This window comes from Dermacentor andersoni, chromosome 1, assembly GCF_023375885.2.
Source record: "Dermacentor andersoni chromosome 1, qqDerAnde1_hic_scaffold, whole genome shotgun sequence".
Lineage (NCBI taxonomy): Eukaryota > Metazoa > Arthropoda > Arachnida > Ixodida > Ixodidae > Dermacentor > Dermacentor andersoni.
Genome location: NC_092814.1, coordinates 5982267 through 6006971, shown reverse-complemented (window position 1 = coordinate 6006971; position 24705 = coordinate 5982267). Strand labels below are relative to the sequence as shown.

The following is a 24705-nucleotide window of genomic DNA, read 5'->3' as shown; positions in this document are numbered from 1 at the left end:
AATAAAAAAGTGAATATAAATGTTCTTTTTTAGCCAGAGCGGTATGAGCACAGATATCCTGTACAGACATCCAACTGTGCGGGCAAGATCTACACTTAGGTTTCTAACGTGCACTGACCAGCTCAAGTCTTCCTGAAACCAAACCCCGAGAAATTTTTGTGTCTGAACTTGTTTTATAAGGGTGTTTTCAAATTTCACGTTAAGTCTGTGGTGTAGAGGTTTGTTGGGATGACAAAATATGACATATGTTGCTTTTGAGGCATTTAATCTTAACTTGTTTCTGCTTAACCAGTTTGAAAGAAGCACAAGGTATTCATTTACAGAGGATTCAAGTGTCAGTAGGTTATGCGAAGAGAAAAAGACATTGGTATCATCAGCATATATTATGGTTTCAGCAGAACTATCAATTTTGACAATGTCATTGATATAGACAAGAAATAGTAATGGGCCCAATATTGATCCTTGTGGTACTCCTTGTTTTAGCTTCGGGACTGTTGATACCGCATCATTAATTTTCACCAACTGATAACGATCATTCAGATAACCATCTAGAAGATCTAGTACAATACCTCGGACACCGTATCTTGATAATTTGTTAAGTAATAAATCGAACTGTATGGAATCAAAAGCTTTCTGAATGTCTAAAAACAAACCTAGTGTATATTTTCTACATTCCATGTTTTCAATTATCCTGTCTGATGTGTACGAGAGCGTGTTCTGTCGACCGATGCTTGCGAAAGCCATATTGACATTGAGTTATCACATGATGCTTTTCTAAAAATGAAACTAGCCTCTCATGAATGACGCATTCAAATATTTTAGATATTGTAGGAAGTACTGAAATAGGTCGGTGGTTAGATAAATTGTTTGTATCACCTCCTTTGAAAATTGTGGTGACTTTGACGATTTTTAATAGCTTAGGAAATACGCCTGTTGTTAGAGTGAGGTTAATTGTGTAGCTAAGAACTTCACATATTAAATGCGATATTAATTTTATTTCATTTGGACGAAGTTCATCCACCCCTGGAGGTGTATTAATTTTTAGCTTGCCAATTATACTTGAAACTTCACTAGGATCAGTAGGTTTCAGGAAAAGAGAGTGATTCAATATGGTGTCTAGTGGCATACTTTCGTCGCGGACAGTTTCGCTCATGGTATTGTAGGAGCCAGCATCCACAAAATGTGTGTTTATTGTATTAGCTAGTCGTTCACCCCACAGTAGGCTCTGTTCAGAAACAGGAACACTCACACACATAATGTGGGAATGCACCTCGCTCCCGTTCTGTCATCCCCCCGTCAGCAGTGAGACTGACTGGACAGCCTGGCTCAGTTCCGGGGACGTCGACCGACAACTTGAACTGGTGGACTGGGCGGAAAAGGCCAAGCAGGCCCAGGGCCTTACTTGAGCCCTAACCCTCAGCCACGTCCCTCTTTACCCTTCTCCCCTACAATAAAGTTTATCACCACCACCAGTCGTTCACCGGTGAGTGTTTTACCATCAACTACGAGCTGCGTAATCCTATCCCTAGCTTTTGTTCTTGAAGTCAGCGAGTTTACAACCTCCCATATTCGTCGCTGATTATTATATATGCTCTCAAAAAGATTCTGATAGTAGTACTGTTTTGCTTTTCTTAACTCAGTCGTTAAAGCGTTCCGATACTTCTTAAACTCTGTGAATGTATTTGGATCCCGTCAACGGATAAAATCATGGAATAACCTATTTTTTATTTCGATACGGTGATAAAGCTCTGAATTATTCCAAGGTTTCTTTTGTTTTCTTGTATTCCGACCGGACGGCTGTAATACAGGAAATGCGGCGTTGTATGAAGCGTGTACTAAAGAAAAGAATTTCTCGTAAGCGCTGTCTGCATTTTCTTCATTGTAAACCTCACTCCAGTCAATCAGACTGACCAAGTGGAAAAATTCTTTTTGTCTTGGAAGGTTTATGGCTCGTCTACCTTCTCTCTTAATATAGGGCTTGTCATAGTGCTTAGTAATTGAAAAAAGCAAAAAAAACTGGCAGATGATCACTAAGAGCATATGAAAATATTCCGCTGGAGATGTCTCGTGCACTGAAGTTTGTTATGCAAACATCCAGAACAGTGGCAGTTTGTTTTGTAAGTCTTGTAGGTTTATTTATATGGTTTGCGGAGCCATACGTAGATAACAGTGCCTCAAAATTTTCTACGTAAGCATCATTGGAACTTAAGTCGATATTGATGTCCCCCATAATAATGCAAGATGCGTTTGAAAAGACAGGGGAAGCCAACAGTAAGTCCACAAACTCTACGAAACGACCTTTGTGCCCTAGCGGAGGGCGGTAAAGAGCCACCACCACTATTTTGTCGATACGCAAGCACAAACATTCAAAATCGGCATTCATTACCGAGAAATCACTAAACAGTTCATAAGAAAAGGTATTCTTAAAGTAGATAGCCAGCCCTCCACCCTTTTTTTGCCTACGACAAAGATGTTCTGACCGATAACCTGGAAAGTTTGGTTTTGTGTCATTATCTGAAAGCCATGTTTCAGTAAAGGTTAGAATATCGAAGTCAACTGATAACGAATGCAACAAAACAAATGTCGTCTGCCTTTGGTCGAATGCTTCTACAGTTTGAATGTAATGCAGAAAAAAAACTTTCCACAAGAAAACTCACGATTAAAAGCGTCAGCTGTGTAGTATCTGCTGTTCTCCTCTGGGTTCATCATCATGAACAGGAAAGGCAATTAAATCACATTCAATTTAGTCTTCAACAATTGATTTTATCTAAGTCTCCTTCATGTGCAATGTGAATTATGTCGGAGTCTTCATCTTTACGTACAAGCACCTTGCCTCCAGTCGTCCAGGCAAATTTCCATTTGGCAGCCTTTTTCCTTTTGATCGCATCTGAAAGCAGTGCCTTGTTTTTTGGAGTCAAGTGTTCGTTCACAAAAACCGGGGTTGTTCCTTCAAGACCAAGCATAGAGCTGTCTATGTTCTTTTTTCTGCACTTTGATAACAGCTCATTCCGCTGATTTCGTCTGACAAAGCGAACAACTAAGTTCTTCACATCAGCATTGAATGTACGCACATAGTGACACGTGTCAATGTCAACCATGGTGTCAATGGTTACCCCTAGACTTTCGCCTATTTTGCTTATTATTTCAAGCGGGTCCTTTCCATCCGGGACGCCCTTAATCTCGAGGTTGTTGAGGCTCTGGTATTGCTCGAGCTCTTCACATCTTTGTGATAATCGGGAGTTTTCGCCTTTCAGTTCAGTGTTCTGTTTGAGCAATTCCTGCATTTCAAGCCTTAAGTTTTTGATCTCATTAGTAGTATCTTTGACATCATTGCAAATATCAGTGCAGTAAGACCCACTTTTCTTAAGCTCCCGCATTTCTTCCCGGAAAAAACAATTAAATTATGGGGTTTTACGTGCCAAAACCACTTTCTGATTATGAGGCACGCCGTAGTGGAGGACACCGTAAGCTTCAACCACCTGGGGTTCTTTAACGTGCACCTAAATCTAAGTGCACGAGTGTTTTCGCATTTCGCCCCCATCGAAATGCGGCCGCCGGGGCCGGGATTCGATCCCGAGACCTCGTGCTCAGCAGCCCAACACCATAGCCACTGAGCAACCACGGCGGGTTTTTCTTCCCGGAAATCACGCCTCAAATTCTCGAGAGCCCTTGTCATCTCACGCAAATCTTTTGTCGTGTCCTGTTCCGAAGGCACGCCGCCCCCTTTTACAGTGCTCTTTCCAGTATCTTTTCCCGCCATTAGACATTAAAGCACATGCACAATACAGCACAGGCAACAACAGTAGATTGTTCGGCAGCAGTGCACTACAAGGATTTACAAAATCTGTGGCACATTAGGGTGATGTTTCGTTTTATTTCTCTAACACTACCACTTCGGTTGTAATTTCGAGTAATATCCAGGGCGGCTATGCTTTGTATGGATTCTAACTTATCTATTCCATGCGGGGACCAGGCTGAAGACGCAAATTCTAGCTGCGGATGAAGGAGCGTAAGATATGCCAGTCAGCAGATGTCAGCCGTTGAGTTTCACAGATTGCGCCGAAGACAAGCAAGCGTGGATATGCTTTCGCAGATATGGCCGTGATATGGGTTTTATTCAAAGTGCACATCAAAGTGCTTGTTGGATGAGGCCCGGGATACTTCTGTGTTATTAGCACAATTTTGGAAACAAGTTTGGAAAGGGAGTGTTTGCCGCCTCAGAATAGGACACACGTTTGGCACGCATAACTTTCTTCTCACTGAAAATGATCCTCCAACCTGCGGTAGATGCGGAGAGAGGCTGACCGTCCTCCACGTCCTCCTGGAGTGTCGGGAAGCCGAATATGAAAGAAAGAAACATTTTCCCTTAGCATACCGGCAGCACATCCCCCTTCATCCTGTTATGTTACTCGGCCCAGAACCTTTATTTGACACCAACGCAGTCCTAAGTTTTCTGAAAGATGTTGTCTTGCATGGTTTTAGCCCCACATGTTCGTAGCGGGTCCTCTCTTCAGAGGATGCCCCTGTGATAGCTCTTTCGTATAGCACGCGCCTCTAGGCCCTTGTGTTTCAAGGGCTCTGGCGAGGCAGCAGTGCTCCAAGAAATTTTACCATCTTATATATTTTCTATTTTGCATCATTCTTCTACGCTAGATTTTAATGTTCATTGTATTCGTCATTCATAGTATTCGTCATTAGTCATCGCCATAATTTTTTAGCACGTAGATATTACGCACTTCACAGCGACTATTTTTAGGCCACTTTACAGCCAAGTCACATCTTCCATAATACATCGTCAACATTACCACTTGTCATGGCGCTTTTTGGCCAAACCTGGCCCTTGCGCTATTAAACACCACACATCATCATCATCAAGGGAGTGTTTGCGACTATATAAAACCAATTTGCGCTTCTTAGAATATAGGGTCATTCATCATTTGCAGCACTATTAACTTATATGGGATATATCTTCCTGCAGGGTATCGTGATCCTTCGCAGATTCTATTGTGCGGTAAATAATGCAATCCTTCGCAGAAAGACGAATTCGGTAAGAGATATTAGGGTGCAGATCGTCTATAAATATCAGAAAGAGCAGCGGGCAGAGGACACCTCCCTATGGCCCGCCGGAGAACACGTCGGTGATAGGGGACGCGCACTTATGCAGAAAAGTGGCTCCGGTTAAGCGGGAAATGACGAACTCACCATATTCCTGCCGAATCAAGACAAAACGAAGATACTTGGGAAATAGTTCAAGTATGGACGACGCGGTCCAGCACTTTCGAATAGGCAATGAATAGGCAGTTGGATTGTTTACCATTGCCCATTTTGAAATGCAAATCAGTTGTAGATTCAAGCAGCTCGGTATCACAGAAAAGGGTTTTTCGGAAAACATGTTGATTAACGAAGAAAAAGCTATTTGACTCAAAGTGGGTGTAGATCAGAGAAGCTCAGGATGTTTACAGCTAATGCACGTAAGAAAGATGGCGCGGTAGTTTTCAGGCCTGTCACGCCTACCAGATTTAAACACGCGGCTAATTTTCGCGGTCTTCCCGTTCATAGGAAGCTCACCACTTGAGAATGATTGATTGAAAATAACATTCAGAATAACGGCTAACTGTAGGAAGGTATTATTTAACATGTTAGAATTGAAATAGTCAATTCCTCCAGACGCTGATGACTTTAGATTTCTGATAAGACTTTCCACGCCCTCAGGGGTGACTGTTATGGGTTCCATCTATTGATAATCGTATTCGGCAGTTATGGGCACATTGGAATGATCTTCCCGAGTGAAAGGGGTGAGAAAAGACATTGAACGGACACGCACATTCCATTGAGTTACGAAAATTTTGCTGTCGTTAATTAGGCTGATGTGTCCCTTACCGTGCGCTGCGAAATAATTTGCCAGAATTTGGGGGGTTTGATTGTAAAAGTGAGGGAAGATCTCTAGCATAGTATTTGTCTTGGGGAGTTGGTATTGCATAGCAGTATTATTTAAGGTGTACCTTCTGTTTAGACCAAGATGGTCTTGGGTAACGCTTCGCATTATAGCAAACGCGCTTTTTCCTGTTTCTTTACTTACGTAGCAACCTATCAAACCACGGGTTACTTTTTTCGTTAGTGGAACAGATGAGCGGGGTGTATTTATCAACTAATACGTCTTTCGTATTCTTAAAGACCAGCCGGTTATCATCAACGGAGGGGCGTGAATATGTTGGAAGGCAATTCTCGTGAAAACTTGCTCTAATTCGGTAAAGATACCTTCATCATCACCATCATCATCATCATCAGCCTGTTTTATGTCCACTGCAGGACGAAGGCCTATTCCTGCGATCTCCAATTATCCCTGTCCTGCGCAAACCGATTTCAACTAGAGCCCGCGAATTTCCTAATTTCATCGCTCCACCTAGTCTGCTGTCGTCCTCGATTGCGTTTCCCTTCTCTTGGTACCCATCCTGTAACCCAAATGGTCCAACGGCTATCTAACCTGCCGATTACATGACCTGCCCAGCTCCATTTTTATCTCTTGATGTCGATTAGAATGACGTCAATACCCGCTTGCTCTCTGCTCCAAACCGCTCTCTTTCTCTCTCCTAACGTCCCCCATGCCTAGCAATCTTCGTTCCATCGATCTTTGCGCGGTCCTTAACTTGTTCTCAACTTTCTTTGTCAGTCTCCAAGTCTTTGTCCCATATGTCAGCACTGGTAAAATTCACTGATTATACACCTTCCTCTTCAATGATAATGGTAAGCTTCCAGTCAGGACCTGGCAATGTCTGCCGCACGCAATCCAACCTATTGTTATTCTTCTGGGAATATGCTCCTCATGATCAGGGTTTCCTGTGATGAATTGACCTAGGTAAACGTCCTCCTTCAGAGACTCTAGAGGCCGACTGGTGATCCTGAACTCTTGATCCTTTGCCCGGCTATTTATCATTATCTTTGTCTTCTGCATAATAATCTTCGATCCCACTCTTACACTCTCTCTGTTAAGGTCATCAATCATTTGTTCTAACTCGTCTGCATTGTTGCTGAATAGAACAATGTCATCGGCAAACCAAAGGTTGCTGAGATATTCGCCGTCGATCTTTACTCCTAAGCCGTCCCAGTTTAATAGCTTGAATACTTCTTCTAAGGACACAGTGAATAACATTGAAGAGATTGTGCCTCCCTGTCTGACCGCTTTCTTTATAGGTATCTTCCTGCTTTTCTTGTGTAGAATTAAGGTAGCTGTAGAACCTTTGTTGATATTTTCCAATGTATTTACGTAAGCGTTCTGTACTCCTTGATTACGTAATGCCGCTACGACTGTTGGTATGTTTACTGTATCAAATGTCTTTTCGTAATCTATGAAAGCCATATAGAGAGGCTTATTATACTCTGCGTATTTCTCGCTTACCTGATTAATGACATGGATGTGATCCATTGTGGAGTATCCCTTTCTGAAGCCAACCTGTTCCCTTGGTTGACGAAAGTCCAATGTTGCCCTAATTCTATTGGATATTATTTTGTAAAATATTTTATATAATACTGCGAGTAAACGAATGGGCCTATAATTTTTCAATTCTTTAACGTCTACCTTGTTGTGGATTAGTATAAGTTTGCATTCTTCCAGTTTTCTGGGACCCTTGCCGTCGATAGACACTTCGTATATAGAGCTGCCAGTTTTCCAAGCATTATGTATGTACCTTCATAGTTACCTTTATAATGTTCTGGTATCTCTTTCCTTATTGCACGTGTATGGTTAACTGGTACCTTAATACCCAGTTGGAGTAGTCGGTGACCGCTAAAACCATCATGGAATAAGATGGATCCGAGAGTTTCAGGAGCAGTAGTAAGAACGAAATCAAGAATGTTAGTGCCACGGGTTGGCTGGCCAACAAGTTACGTGAAGTTGAAATATAAGGTAACGTTGACAATACCTTGCGACGTGCAGCAAGGTGAAGGCATTAAGGGCCAGCCAATTTTGGAATAAGTTAAAGTCCCCAAAAGATATACGTTTTCAGTAAGGGAGCTATCCATCGCAATGGATATGCTCTTCCTTAGATCACCTATTATGAATGAAGGGGTGGATTCAGGTGGGCGGTTACAAGCTCCTAATAGAAGTCTGGTAGGGTACACAGGACATACAGCCCAGACAATTTCAAGATATGAGTTCGTTTAAACTATAGACGACGGAATTCGCTTCCTAATGCCATGTAACGCGCCACTATCATTCGTTGGCGAGCGATCCTGTCAATATATTGTGTAGGTGTTCTTAGCCCATTGAATTTTGTTGTCATTGGCGTTTGGGTGCAACCATGTCGCTGTGAGAGCAATTACGTCAGTGTCATTATCGTCTAGAAACGAGCAGATTTCGTCGCCTTTTGGATATAGGCTCCTGACGTCAGTGAAATGGAGTGATAACGAACGTGTCTCGTGTGCTTTGGAAGACGGACGCCCACGCATGTGCATTCTTGACTAGCTGTGGAGTAGCTATGATACAGAATTAGTGGATGGATCGTACTTGTATGCTCTGATTTCTATTCGTAACTTGTCGACTGAGAATTTGAATGGGTGGTTCTGTGCTTTGGCAAACTAAACGCGCTTCCTCCTCTCTTGACGCGATGCTTGCAAAAAAACTTCATGTATAGAAAACGAAACGCTTTAGTTTCTGTGCCGAAGCCAAAATTTTGACCCTGTCGTTAAAAAAATCAAAGTTTTGCCTATATTGCCCGACATTTCTCAGTGCTAAAGGAACCGAGCCTATGCACATGTTCAAACTCACAACAGTTCATTTGAATACCTGCTGTTCAGAGCACAGGCGAGATATTTTTAGTTGGGGAAAGCAAGTTTCAGTTACCTATCTTGTTTTCATTGTTATAACACCATAAATATATTTTCCCTAATTTTTCAGCAATCCTACTGACAGGCGAACTAATGTCGGACGTGCTAACCGTACACATGGCAGACTCGAGTCATCACCCCATCACATAAGCATCTTATTTTCAAGTCAGTAGTATCCTATCTATCCTTAACACCTTTTAGCTTGCGTGATGTGATCAAGTGCCAGTCTTAAATCCAGCGTACAGCTTCCAAAATTGAAGCAAGCGAACGTGAAAGGTCATCTATATGGGGACTAAGGTTCATTTTATTATACGCCTGCAGCCAAAAGGAGCCGGTTCATAAGAAGATAACGCAACCACGACGGCAAACATAACACTCGCTTCGCATCATCGTACAGCTCAACCAGGCACGACACTGCTATTTGGCAACAGTTATCAGACTTCACACAAAGAGTATTTTCCAGATAACTGAGCTGCAAATGTAAAGGCGGTAAGCGCACCATCATGGCGGAGGTGTCGTGCCCCGGAGGAACCAGGCGTCGGTAGGCGTCAATATCCCGCGCCGCCTCAACTCATATCATGGAGGAAGGAAAAAGGTAGCCGAGAGCATTACGTGGCGCAGCCAGTCCTGGCAAGCTTCGTGATGCCCATACATTTGCTCAGTGGTGGCCCAACACGTGAGCTCTTGCGTCAAGATCAAGGAGACGTTCGACTCCCAGTATCTATGCCAGTAGTTTTTATTCGATGCGCGTTTTTTGGGCTGCCATACCGTGGCTCTGCCTGCAGAGCGCGAAGACTAAAACCAACGGTGCAGTTTCAAGTGCGATCACGTGTTCGGCCACCAGGTGTAGCTTCAATCGTGTTGCGCGATGCTCCCTCCTAATTTTTTCCTTCTTCCATGACTGATACCATCCCAGATTTCCGTCGAAGAACCATATTGCCAGACGGGACGTAGAAAGTAGCCACACTTGGTGAAGCGAAGGGTTCCGAAGCCAGGACTGTGGAATGGGCGCCCAAGAAGCACGGCGCCCACACATGAGCCGATCTTTCGAAGGCAAACAGGAGCGCAGTGTGCAAAAATAAGGGCGGTAACCGCAGTATCCTCGCGAAGGTGTCATGCCCCTTCACCCTTAATTCAAGATCATAAACTGACAGTGAATAGTTCGTACACTAAATAGTTCCTAATCGCCAGTGTGGACTGTCGCCCTAAATTCAAGATTACGTTACAGTGTCTGACGAAAATTGCTTTCTCGCGAAATCCCTGGTTTGTCTACTTTCGCTCAAAGGAGTTTACCTGCAGTTGCTTTAACAAAAAGAAATGAACTTCAGTGGTGGTGTTATTACGTAATATGGCATGCAGTCATTAGTTCCAATTCCATATCAGCGTAACAATTTCTAGCTGCTTAGCAGCATTTTATGCCAAGCACATAAACCGTGTTACAACAAGACCGGAAATTGATTACATAAAGACTATCAATATTGAAATAATTCATACGCGTGTTGAACCAATACCAGACACTTCCAAATATTGAATAAGCTGTTTTCATAAATCGATAGTTTTTTGAGATTTTGCCTGAAATATAAAGCATCAGCGCACATATATTTCGCCATGTCTGCACGCTTATCTTCAAGCCTACATAGTTTAAAGATTTAGACACTTATTCCAATGAATCATTCAGTACTGCGGCTGTTTTGTCACAAAATATACACAATACCGTAGGTTTTTGGCTATTTATGCCTAATAAATTCTTCCTATTGCAGATCCCCGAGGTACGAAGTGTAAAGTACTTGGTCGGTCCCCACCTGGCGCTTGGCCTCGGAATAGGTAAGTGCTCCTCCTCTTACGGCCATTTCTGGGTCCCACTGTAAGATAACGCGACTTGAGTTGTTTTCGTCATATTATGTTGTGCTGTAGGCGCAGGCTCTTGTAACGCCCGGAAGGTCAGAATGCCTCAAAGCATGTGGTGGTAACGTGTTTATGCTTTCTTTTATCGGGACAGTAAACGCAGATAATAAGTCGGGCTAGGTCACAGTGTATTTGTCTAGAAATCTATCGTCACTTTCTTTCTACAAACAGATCGTTTTGTTGCGTAGAAAATTCCTGCAACAGCTGGTCTGCTTGATTTGCAATGCATCACAAAGAAGGAGGAGTTGACGTAATCTCCACGTGTCTTTGCCGCTGTTCTTTAAGTGAGCTCTATATAAGACGCGTAGTGCTTGGATGCTTGCGAGTCGCCCGGCTCGGGACGAGCATACCGGTCACTGGAGCGGGACGAGTGTCGCCTTAGCGTTTGTAAACAAAGAAAGCGACGCCACTCGGCGGCGAGTGGCACAAGTGCTTCCGTCGCATATCAGAGCAATACCGGCGGTGCCACTTCCATTTCATATTTTCATCTTCTCCCCTAGTCTGCTTTTCTTACGAATGACCAATTAGTTATTACAGGAGCCTAATCTTCGAATGTAGCTTTACTTGGTATTTTCCATTAATGTCCCTTGTAAGGATAGATGGCCCTTTGGCCCAAGTCATATGTAAGAAAGGTAAAGGTTAGAAGAAACTGCGTATAGCTAAATAAGTCTTTATCAGATATAAAACGCCGGTTATGTTAGAAAAAATTATTATCGTACTAAATTTGTTTATCGCTACTTAGTACGTTTGCTTTCACAAACATGAAAAAGAGGATCCACGATATTGAGATCCTGATGTTTGACATATGGGAAAGCATACCTAAGAGTAGCAACAAAATTTTCATTGATGGACTATTCTTAAACCCATATTGTTGTTCCCACAATGTCGTGTAATGGGGCGCTGTTCGGGGTATTTTGTAGCAAGTGATTTAAAATAGCTTCTAGCCAGCAACTCTAAGGACGCAAAGCGAATATCAACAACAGAGATATTGCGTCTATGACGTATATAAACAGGCTGTATTGATGTCATTAAACAAATAAAATTCAAAAAGCTAACTTTAGAGTAAAGTGTGGCACAAAAGAAACAAATGGAATAGTTTTGTTTCAAGTTCGAACGAACGCTACTGTTGTGTCCACGCTAGTGTTGACTTTAAACGACACTAATCTCGTGGCCGTTTCGTCGATGTGGATTTTTGCGTAAGCGTAAACGTCATAATGGGTCGCAATAAATAAGGAAAGGTAAGGAAAGGGGAGGCTAATGAATGGGGTGAAGAAAATTTTATTTTGAGGTTAAGTAGCCGTGGTATACAGGATCTGATTGTTCTTCGCAGCACTGATAACCACCGCAATCTGGTCGTCGGCGTCATTGGCTTCTCTCGGCCACGCACAGTGGGAAAGAAGCTTGGTGGGAGCAAGCAGGAAACATTGTTGTGGACTGCAGGGCCAGAGAATGTGGGATATTTCGTGTGTTCACCACAGAGTCAGCACGGGGGGGGGGGGGGGGGATCGTCAGGCAGGATCCACAGGAAAGCTGCTGTGGCGTAGGGAATATGCCAGCCTGAGCCTGATGAATGAGTACACCCTGTGGACGAGTGAACACTTTGCTTGCATCTACTCTCTAGGCAGAGTCGCAGAAGCAGAGGAGAAACATGTTACTGTATGGGCACTGGATGTCGAGCGCCTTGTTCAAAGCCTTGCTGGCCAAGTAATGGCATCCCATTATGAAGAGCTGTCCAGACAACTTCTAAAGGACCCTGTAGATGCTGTTGCATAAGGGGAGCAGGTATGGACGGGGACATCGTTGTGCCCGGATTTCCTGAACGCCTCCATGCAGTCGGTAAATATGGTTCTTGGGGAGGCTGATGTGCAAGGGGGCATGTGTTTGATCGCGACTGCAATGGCTGTCATCTCGGGTAAGGTCGGATCTGTCTCTGGGAGTACCTCCATGTGTATAGTTTAGAGGTCGTTATTCACAACTGCTCTAGTGGGCAAGCGTACGCATTTGGGCTGGTTGTTTTATGCCGCGCTAAAACAGCGCAAACTAACAGGACGTAAGTGTCTGTCCCTTTCTCACGGCCAGATTTTTTGCGTTGTTTCTGCTCGCGCTATAGTGGAGCCCTGGGCCCCGACGCTAGCATCGGTGTATAAAATATAAAGATGCCAAATAAACGGACACACACGAGAGAACGGGACAGGGCGCCCGCTCTTGTGTGTGTCCCTTTATTTGGCCTCTTTATATTTTGTATTGATCAGCTACGAACTAGCCCAACAAGAAGTGCTTTCAATCGGTGTATAAGTAGGTGCCGTGAAGGTGTCTAGCTGTATACTTCTGCAAACCGCTCACGCCGCTTCTGCTTGTCTCGTTCGCGATTCATGTGGCGTGCCAGTAGGTCTCGGGTCAGCAGTTCGCGTCAAGCATAGGCGACGCTGATAACCAATGTAACGGAGGGTATATCTGCCTTGACATGAGCGATGTAGGCGGAGTTATTTGCGATGGCACTTAATACGGACTGGTTCAGCCACCATGCTACGGCAGCGCATGCAAAGGAAGGCTGAGAATTAGCTTCGTCACCTGTGGGATAAGTGAACCAAGACGATGTAAATCTTGCGTTTCGTCATTGCAGAATATCCGTCTCCTTCACTCCATTGGTTATGTTGAAGAACCTAAGCATCATGTGTAGCAGCTTTTCCTTTGGTCTGAGTAAGTGCTGCAACGTTGTAACCGTGTCCCCATCTTTCTGGATTTGGTGACTGAAGAGGTTACAAACTGTAGCGGGTGAACTGGCACGACTACATTTACAATTTGTACGGTAGGCGTTGACATCTAGTACGGTGGACTAGAAGCAGCTCGGATTTCTCCGGTGCACATCTAAGGTCAGTGGCCCGCTCGCCCTCATGTGTCCTTTCCATTGGCCATGGGAGAGTTTTTTATATGTGTCTTGGTGAACCCCTATTGATCCAGATAGAGAGGTCGCCTGCCTAGAATGTATATTGAATGTCAGGAATTTCTCCGAGAGAGCTATGGACCGCCCACATGGCATGTTTCAAAAGTGTGGGCGAGATCACTGAACCCTGCGGGATGCCCCTATGCAGATGCGGTTACTGCTGTGATATGAAGTGACCAACGCTTAGTGTGAAAGGGCGACTGCGCTTGAAGTTCCTGATATAATTATAAAGCTTAGGCCCGCAGCCAGTAGCTTCCGGCTCTTGCGGCCTAGAATTGCGCTTGACATAGTCGAAAGCTTTTTTGGGTCCATAGAAAGAATGGCCTTTAGTTTGTATCTGTTTGCCTCCTTCGGGATACTTTCGTGGAGCGGCATCAGAACGTCTTCAATAGATAACTAATGCCTACAACCAATGAAATGATAAGGTAGGTGTTGAGACAAGGTGACTAAGAAGCAGTGTTGGTCTATATCGAAGATACGTGTATATTAGATACTATCTTAGATACTCTTTGCGTATCTTGTCTCTGTATCGTGATACGTATGGCAAGACGTCTATCGGTATTTGTGTTTCGGATTGCATCGTGTACCTCAAGGTACAAGAGAGAGAGAGAGAGACAAAAGGGAAGAAAAGACAGGGAGGTTAGCCAGTGTAAATACCGGCTGGCTACCCTGTGCTGGGGAAAGGGGTAAAGGGAATAAAAGGAGAAGGAAGAGAGAAGAAAAAAAACAAGAAAAATGCACACAGTAACGCGATGTTACGCGCAACAATAGTCAAAGGCGTTCGCACAATTCACATGTCCTTAAGAACTTGAGCAAAGCCCTTAAGACCTGGTGTCTAGTGTCCTAGAACTTTCTCTTCTGTGAAGGGGTGATTGTCCAGTTTTTCGAGCACGGTCACGAGCACTTTTCTTTGCACATTGTAACGTGGACAGTCACAGAGGAGGTGCGCGATCGTCTCTTCGCAGCCGCAGGTGTCGCAAGCAGGGCTGTCGGCCATTCCAATACAGAAGGAATAGGAGTTCGTGAATGCCACGCCGAGCCATAGGCGGCACAGAAGTGTTGCTTCCGCTCGTGGCAACCCTGGTGGAAGACGGAGTTGCAAACTTGGATCCAATCTGTGAAGACGTGTGTTCGTGAATTCGCTGGTGTTCCACAGAGTTAGCGTAAGCTCGCGTGCGAGGGAGTGAAGACTTGTGGCTGCATCTGTTCTTGACAGCGGTATGGGTACAATCTGGGCACCATCATGGGCCGACCGGGCAGCGTCATCCGCACTGTCATTACCCGAAATTCCGCAGTGACCCTGTATCCACTGGTAGATGATGTTGTGTCCCTTGTCGATTGCGTAATGGTGGAGTAGTCGGATGTCTGCGACTAATTGTACATTTGGTCCGTGGTTGAAAGGGGACAGCAGACACTGGAGAGCTGCCTTTGAATCACAAAAGATGGACCAGGAATGTGGTGAATTGGGACCTATGAACTCGAGAGCAGCACGGATAGCTGCGAGTTCTGCAGCCGTCGATGATGTAACGTGAGACATCTTGAATTTGATAGCGACAGATTGAGCGGGCAGTACCACTGCTCCAGCTGAACTATTACAGGAGACAGAACCGTCCGTGTAACCGTGAGTGCGTTCGTTGTGTTTTTCATGTAAGAATGAAAGGACGGTTTGTTTGAGGGCGATAGATGACATTTCCGTTTTCTTTTTGATGCCGGGAATAACAAGAAGGGCCTGGAGTGGATGCAGGCAGCACAGCGGTAGAGATGGCCGTGCTGCAGGTGTGAAGTTTGACGGTAAACTTCCGTGGTTGGCGGCAATAATTCTGCTAAACGCTTAACGAGGTCGAGCGGCAGGAAGGGAGGCGAGATGATGCGATGGAAGTCGGGCAAAGTGCCTGATGTGCACCCGTAAGGAGTCGATGTGCATATACGTATCGATAGGGTGGTCATGCGCGATGGCTATTGTTGCTGCCGTTGATGCACACCTCGGAAGGCCAAGACAAATTCTGAGAGCTTGAGCTTGTACAGATTGGAGGGCTCGGAGGTTGGTCTTACCGGTCCCACCCAGGTCAGGTAAGCTGTACCGTAGGAGACCCAAGAACAGTGCGTTATAGAGTTGGAGCACTGCACTCACAGACGCAAGATACACAAGATACAAGATACTCCTATAGCAACAAGTGGTGTAGCCAGAAATTTTGTTCAGGGGGGGGGGGGGGGGAGGCGCACGTTGCAGCTCGGCCTCCTCGTTATAGAATTTGTCGACGGATCAAATGCATGAATAATAACTGCATTGCCATTGTGAAATATGCTGCAAACAAATTCTTGAACGCTACGCACTGTCAAGACAAAAAATATGTATTTTTTCATAAAACAATACACTCGTATGTCCCAAAAATTGTGTTCCAAAATGCCTGGTATCATATCTGGTATCAAATCCTGGTATCTCTCCGAAATAACTGGTATCCAATAGCTGCCATGTTTTTCCCTATTTAATAATTAAAGAAAATATTACATGAACTTGAGAACTATATCAGTTCAAAACCAGCAAAGCAGTGCATGCCGCTGATATGAAAAGTGTAAAGGCCCTGGAATGAGCAAATCGAGGACAAATATTTTAATGAAACTTTGACATTCAGGAACCCTGTTTACATTTTTGTACATATGCAACGGTCAGGGAGAAATCTCAATGACGCGGTCCTTTGTTCCAGTGTATTGAGCAGGAGCTGCTCTCACCGGTCATGTATTGTAATTGCACCGAAATTAGAGTCGCAAATGAGAGCACATATAAAATGCTGGAGTTTTCCAAAAGCGTACGAGGGCGAGCCAAATTAAAGTGATACGATGAGAATATATGAAAAATGGGATACTTTATTTAAAAGTTGTCTCCACGAGCATTTAGACATTTGTCCCACTGACTAGAGTTGCGTGATTCCCGTCTCATAAAATTCCTTGGACTGTTGCATCAAAAAGACTGTAACTGACTCTTTTACGTCATAGTCCGACACGAATCTGGTTTCCTTGAGCTGTTTCTTCAATTGCCCCCAAATGAGGAAGCCGGAAGGCGACAGGTCTGGGCTGTATGGCGGATGTTGCAGCTTTTCCCACTTGAAGTTTGCCAGTTTTGTATTAACCACATCAGCGCCGTGGCCACGGGCATTGTCATGCAGCAAGATGACCCCATTCGTCAATTTTCGACGTCGTTTGTTCTTGATTGCAACGCGCAGCCGATCCGGCATTTCACAATATCGGAAACGATTGATATTCTCTGCAGGTGTCGCAAATTTGATCATTAATGGCCCCTGACGATCGAAAAAAGTCAACACCACCTTCCCGGCGGAAATGACGGCCTTTGCTTTCTTTGGGGGTGGTGAATTCAAATGTTTCCACTGTGAGCTTTGCCGTCGTGTTTCAAGCTCGTAGTAGTGGCACCATGATTCATTCCCGGTCACAACTGCGGACAAGAAGGTCACCCTAATCGTGTTACCGAATCAGATGAGTCAAGACAGTGCCGAACTTCGTCTTCTGGCGGTGGTTCAAAATCTTGGACAACCATTGCACACAAAAGAGCCGATAACTGAAATGTTAATGAATTATGGTGTGAACCGAACTGTGACTGATGTTCACATGCTCTGCCAGTTCATCGATGCTTGTCCTCCGTTCTTGTCTAATCAGTTCAACAAGCTTTGACATTGTGTTGGGGGTGATTGCGCGGTGGCTTTGGCCCTGTCTTGGATCATCTTTGCAACTTTTACGTCCTTCTTTGAACCGTTTGCTCCAGCGCTTCACATTGGCCAATGAAATGCAATGGTCAACGTACACGGCAGCCATACGACGACCAATTTCTTTTTGGGAAACACGTTCAGCTGTCAAAAACTTCACAACACTACGTTGTTCAACTTTTGGAATTCACATTATGTTACCATATTCAACCCAGTGTATGAGAGCGTTGAAGAACCTTTGCCCTTACACCTGCGTGTCGCTTTTATAAATGAGTGATGCCTGTATTCTACGCGCATGCTTCGCAGATAACGAACAGAACCATTAGTGCGCGGGGCTGGTTGGCTCACATTCATTTGACTCGCCCTCGTACATTAGAAATGCGAAGATACAGCTTGATAAAGGGAAAAAAAGTGTCACTGAAAACAAAGTTCACTGCACGTATGCACAAAACCTCGTAACAAGATATTTAAATATACGTATAAGTCTCCAATGAATATACGTATCTAAGAAAATGTCACAGCATATAACGCGTCAAATAAAGCAAATGAACATGTTGCGCAATCACAGATTCACAGATTACAGATCTAAGGCCCGCGCCCTCCCCCCTCCACTCCCCGCGATGTATCGCACGTGACGGAAGGCGGTGCGATTCATCCCCGCTTTTCTCCCTTGCGCAAACAAGACTTAGTCACCACCGTCGGCTCACCCATCCCACCCCCAACCCTTTCACTCTCATATACAGCATGTGGCGTGCGGTCACGATGTTTTCGCGTTTGGACTTTATACGAACATGAGAGCGACGGCGACGGCAGGAATGCTCCTGAAGTGTCCATATAATTGCTATCGCAATAACGTAACAAGGATATCTGGCAACTGCAGCGACTCGTGGCCCATTACTTTCTGCAAAAGAAGAAATGAAAAAAATCGTACTTTCACCATGCCACAATTCGCGGCGCCGCAACAATACCTTTTTTTCTTTTTTTGTGGGGCGGTGGCACCGAAATGAGAAAACGCAAAGGAAAGCATGCTAGCCACAAGCGAATGCCTACTTTAGGCACGTAATGCGGGTACCAAAGGAATATCGAAGAAAACGTGAGACATTCGGTCCACAAAGAGCCATAGGCATACTGCTCGGTATCCTACACCGGCGAGACAAGACTCCGGAGAAGTTGCGCTGAAGCGAACGCGTCGCAATACGTGGAGTCCCCACAGTAATGGCGGCGAGCGACCAATGTTTCTTTTTCTCGTCTGCTAGCCAGAAGGCGTCCAAAACTCTGCCAGGGGAAAATGCATTCGACGAGTGAAAAACGAACGTGCACCGAAGTGCGCCGCTCGGTAGTCGTGGCAGCACGAGAAGAACTCATCCGCTCTGGCTGGCTCTGGCAGCCCGCGGGTAGCGAGAACAAGAAAAATGAAGAGGCTCAATGTGTCCTCGCGAATAAAAGCCTAAGTAGAAAAATATATAAGATTGTAGTTACCTTTGCTGGCTTTAGTTTCTTCACATGGATGCTTTGGCGCAGGTGAAAAGAATGTTGATATTTTTTCTGCGACATGACGGCACAAATGAACCACCACAACGCTTCGTCTCGTTGCACCTCACTGCGTGCTTTGTCAACTTGTCTGATACTGTGTTCATTTGGCTTGTCTCGTTGTATATTCCGATGTACGGCGTTACAAAATTCAATGCAACTTTCGTGCCAAATATTTATAACAACATTAAACCCACAAAGTTCGGGAACTGAAAATCTAAAGCACGGCTTTAGAAATGTCAATGTACCTTTAACATCATACGTTTATGAGGATTTTATACCTATAAGGTTTCGGAATTGAAATACATGCGCTACGTAGATTCCCCGGCCTCCGCGAGATTCCGCGATGAGCCCGCTCGCCATCAATTTTCCCTTGAAACTCTGTGGTCGGGCGGGGCTTCTTGCGTTATCTCATTCCCTGGGCATGGGCGTTGCCGCGAAATCCAGCCCAAGTTCACAATGTACGCACTCAGATGTCTTTTCGAGCGTGAAAAAGACATTCTAGACAAAATCCAGAATGATTTCCTGCGCCGGGGCTTGCATGGACAGCCCAAAAAAATTTCAAGGGTGGGGGGGAGGCTTAAGCCCCATAAGCCCCCCCTCCCCCCTGGCTACGCCTCTGATGGCAGCATCACCGTGCGAAATTTTAAACGTTGGCTGAATTAAGGTTCTCAAGCTAATACTTCTGCCATTAAGCCACCTGAATAAAACTAAAGGCAGCGAGATTTATTTATTTACTTAATTATTTCTTCATTTATTATCCTCAGGACTTGCAAGAAGCATCATAGAGGGGAGGGGCTTTAGGATATCAGTAAATATAAAATAAATACACGGAGATGTGATGCACATAGTTATATCGCAAAGAATATAGAGCAACTACAGGTAAATGAGCACAAAAGTAACACTGCAAAAAGAACCACTAAAAATCAAGTAACAAGAATAGAAGGATAGCATGGATTAATAGCAACGAAAGAAACGATAGCAATAGGTGACAACGCGGTAGTGACGCAGTTTTGGAGTAGGTTTATAATACGTTTGTTAGTGCTCTGCGCAAACGGTCTGTATCTGTGATAGCTATTAGTGACGCCGGCAGGCGGTTCCAGTCAAGGCATGTTCTGTGCGCTGCGTGACTGTGCGCTGCGCAGGTACATGAACTTCCAAGCGATGATCGATACGTGTAGAGACATAAGATGCTGGTGTAATGTACCGGAACTTGAGCTCGTGGTTATGATAGTAGATTTTGTGAAAGAGGGAGAGACGAGATAATTTTCTTCGGGAAGAGAGAAGGGGAATGCCAAGAGCAAGCTTCATGTTAGTAACGCTGGCAGTACGATGATAATTGTTAAGAATGATTCAGACCGATCGATTTTGCGCACTTTCAAGAATATTTACTAGAGTAGCATGCCCAGGGTCCCATATCGAGCATGCGTATTCGAAGTTAGGTCAGACATAAGTGACGTAGAGTTTTTGGCCCAGATTTCAACCCTTAGTACACTTCGCATTATGTTACGAGGGAACGCTGTAGTGGCGTCATCACATCCATTCTCCGAGCGAGCATGGCGGCTAAACATCTGAGAGGCCCAGTGTGAACAAACTTGTGCAACGAGCTTGCAGTGCGCGACGTAGTGGTCAGGCTCGACGATGACCACTATTTCTTAGATAGTTCTGTTCCTCCGTGAGCAATCTTTCTGTGCACCCCGTAAGACTTCCAATAGCTTCGGCGATTTTGTAGATCACAACGCGCACCCACTGTTCACGACGTAATGCTGAACAAACAGCTTGTCCGGTGCTGCTTCTGTGAGTGTGCCGAGTTCCTCCACTCTGCGTGAGTGCGAGCGTCAGGAATATTGCATAGTGTGTGCAAAAGGAAGACAGCCTATATAGCTACGATGCGACAAGGAGGTGGTGCCGACGATGAATCCGGCAACCAACACAGTGAAGGAGACGTCGACAAACTGCAGATAAGTATATTTCTACTGTTTCATATTTAGCATAATAATACTGCACGGATTAAGTCACTTTAGTAGCAACGAACTGAATGTCCAGCAGTTTAAAAAACGCATAGAGTACCAATGAGTGTTCGTGCTTTTACATACACGTGGGCCCGCGAAAATGTGGAAAAGATAAAGGTAACACTCACTACCTTGGTGAGATAACAGAAATTTATGAGTGACATTCAGCCCGCAGAATCTATGGAAGAGTGTCTTTATCCAGGTGAAATATCAATAGCAGGTACTGATATAAAGCAGGAAACTTATTACAAAAATTTCATGGGTTGAACAGCACATGAAAGACATTACCGAATCGTGACCGCCACGTTACCGATATCCTTGAAAAAAGTTTAGGATCATTGAATTCTACCGGTTAGGCAATATGGCAGATAAACCTGGAGGTTAACAAAGAAACTTGAGAAGTCGAGGACTGTGCAGTAAGCGAAGTAACAAAAATTGTTGGAGATAGCATCAAGGCAGGAAGACAGTGGCGTATAAACCGTGGCAACTGATATGCTAATTGAGATTCAGAAAAAAAAATAGAATCGGCAGGCAGGTCATGCACTCTTCTATCACTTGTTGCCAGTTCATAACAGGTGATTACATAAGCGTGACAGAATGGATGTCAAGGAGAGAACTGCAGCCGAGGATGGTAGAAAATTGCCTAATGGGACAAAAATATGATGTTTGTAGTGTTAAGAACGGCCAGCTGCAGTGCAAGTTTGCCAGCCAGTTACGCCCGCGGTGGTAACCTCATCTTGGAACGCCGCCGCCAACCTCTAGCCTCGTCGCCGTTGCGAGTGAAAGAGTTCGACGAAGCAGGCTTTGTGCTGAAACCGCCACCCGGGACGGAGCAGAGTTCTACGAAGCCCCTCTGACGTCGGCTCCAGACCATTACACCTGTGTATGTGTGCAACACGAGTATGTTAGCCCGCCTCCTCCAAAAGGGCGGGTCATCTACGGTGAAGTCGAACGGTGACGTCGAACGATGACTGGACGAACGTTTCCGTCCACTTAGAATCAAGGGGGGGGGGGGGGGGGGGGGGTCAAGTGCTTATAAACAGCGATTGTCGGCTGCGTGTGAGTGCTCCTCGTAGTGAGCTGAGTGCTCGTTGTCGTGCTCGAGATGTACTAGTGAGCTGTGTGCTCGTAAGCTGTTTGCTGTATGCGTCGTCTCGCGTGCACCATTTGGGAGTCACGCTAGACTGCCGATGTATGTCTTGTCTAAGATGTACATAATGTAAATAAGTCCTGCTCGCCTAGTCCGGTCGCCCAAGGTCCTCCCTACAAACCGCTCCAATTCCGACAACTGAATGGCAGCGGTGAGATCGGCCTACGGCTCCTAAATCGGCCTTCGACTCGGAGACAGCAACGGCAGCTGACGGACATTGGCACATGGTGACCGACCGGTGTCCTGATCAAGTTGGAGGCGACTTGGGATTGACCACCTCTTGCAACTGACTGGATACGGCGGAGAAGGACTGGTGATATGGTGCTGCTTCAGTGGCTGAGCGTTTGGTTTTGGCTGTAAGATTTACCAGGCTTCAATTTCTCTGTGTCTTTGGATTTGATTCGCTGGGATCTTTTACTTGTATTCTGAGTTGCGTGGGTATCGCAGCAAGTATTGTGTGACACCAGAGCCGAAGCTTAAAGTAGCGACCATGGTTCTAATGTGTTTGACGAGAGCTGACCTGTTGTGGTTGTGTGAAGAGATAGAAGTAGACGTAGAGGAGGACTTGACGGAAGAAGAAATTCGTAAGACAATTCTAGAAAGTAACAATGATTCGAAATTCATAGAACAAATGAGTAAACGAAGTCTAAACAAAAAACGGGAACAGGAAGCAATTAGGCAAGAACAGGATGAATTTAGGCAAAAAGAGGAAGAAGCTAGGCAGAAACTGAAAGGGGTTTCGCAGCAAGAAGGCCTGACAGAAGTAACGAAGCAGTACATTGATGCACTGAACAAAGAGATTGAAGGTTTTGAGCAGTTAATCGAGCAATGTCAACAGCGGCTTGAGAAATCTGTAGGCTGGACGCAGCGAAAGTGGGAGGAAGTAGACAGTAGATTTCAGTCGAAAGCCGAGAGAAGGAGTAGTACCTGTGAGAGTAGCAGCACGTTCATAGGTGAACTCGAAGTGCTAACAGCTAACGAGGCCTTAGTGGCAACAGAGGCCGTTCAAGGCCAGAGTGAGAGCGACGAGGTGCTGTGCCAACAGAGGACTGTAGAGACAGCTAGGCCAGCTGCGAACAAATCGGCACAGTTACCGCGCGTGTGCGTCGCATCACATGGTATCGAGGTCGTTAGCGAGGTACAGAGTACTGTTGACCCGACAGACGCGAGCACCCATGTCAGGTCAGATCTGCGTGCCGAACTGAAGTGCCAGCTGGACGATGCAGTTGAGAGTAGTTCTCGGGATGGCGAGCTCCGTAGCTCACGAGAGAACAACAGCATTGTTCAGGGATCGGTGCGGCTCTCCGCCAGTCTAGATAGCCAAGAGAGGAATGATTTAGTTAGGGATCATTCAGACTGTGCGGATAAGAGACCGATCCGGGCCGACGAGATGTGTAACGGCCAGCACGAGGCCCGAGATGGCGGCATGAAAGAGAGTTCGAGGAGAAAGCGCCGCAGAAAGAAGCGCGATAAAGACCGAAAGACGGTGACTAATGTAGCGCCGCCAAAGACGGCGAGAGACCCAAGAGGGCAGGGCGCGAAGAAAAGAAAGGTGCGGTCGTCACTGACGGCGTGTGCGCATCAAGAACGTTCAAGCCACAGGTCAAAAGGAGACCGAGAAGCATGTTCTGCACGGACGCGGAAAAAGGGCACGGGGCAGTTAAATTCCTCGTCGTTCCGTCGTTGTTTTCGAAGACAGCGTCTAGTACAAAGAAGCGCAAGGTGGCAAGACGAGACCAGGTGGGGAGTAGCGACGCGGTCAATCGAGTTCGTGAGGAAAGAGGGGCGCCAGGACGCAAATTGGCAGGGGACTGTAACGTCTTGGAGGAGCTGATAGTGAGTCAGCCCTTTTGTTGTTCCTCGGTAGTAGCCAGAATAGCTTTCGAACCGCGACCACCTCGAGTACGGCTCAAATAGTATGAGTCAGTTGTAAACGTTTGGAACGGGAGGCCAAGAGGGCTTCCGTAGGAGTGAAACGTGTTTTGTTTTATTTTTTGAGCATCGGATAATTTTCGCGATTTAAGTTTCTTTCAATATGTAAAAGTATGAGCTTTGTTTATGTTTTGTTTCAGAAGCTCCAAAAGTTGAAAGACGCGTTTAAAGTAAACATGTAGTATCGCCAGGTGTTCATTAATAAGTATATAGGCTCCTTTTTTGTGTGTGTGTGAGTAACCTGAGTGTCAAGGTCATCGTTGAGAGGCCTATGGTAACGCGCGTGTGTTTTAGTTAACCTTCTTTTTTTATGTTTTTTTTTATTTTCTAAGGTTAAGCGCGTAGATTTTCAGTAAGTGCGTTATTTGCGCTGGGAAGCGTTCTTCGTACCATCAGCGCATGTCCTGTGTGGACGGAGTGAAGCAGATTGTTAATGACTTGGTTGCTCGTGTGTGTTTAGGGCGGCCGTATTCTGACTTCTCTAGTACGAGTGCGTAGGACGAGTTGTTAGAAGACGCATTTGTTCCAAGGTTCCTCTGTGTTGCGTAAGTTACGCAAGTTTGGTTGATCGGTTAAGGAACACGTCCTGTGTGGAGTAAAGGAACAAATGTGAAAAAGCGTAATGAAACGTTTGCGTAAGACGCAAGTATGCGTTCGGAATAGGGACAACAAAGCTAGCGCGTTTGTAATTAC

The 24705-nt window shown here is 45.2% G+C and overlaps 1 protein-coding gene across 1 annotated transcript in view; it reads left to right on the top strand.

Moving 5' to 3' along the window:
- Positions 1-24705, top strand: part of LOC129380402 (synaptic vesicular amine transporter-like) — a 1298997-nt gene that overhangs the window by 1026101 nt on the left and 248191 nt on the right. The window contains exon 13 of the mRNA XM_072286030.1: positions 10584-10647. Within this exon, the coding sequence (XP_072142131.1) occupies positions 10584-10647 (64 nt within the window). The remainder of the gene's footprint in view (positions 1-10583; positions 10648-24705) is intronic.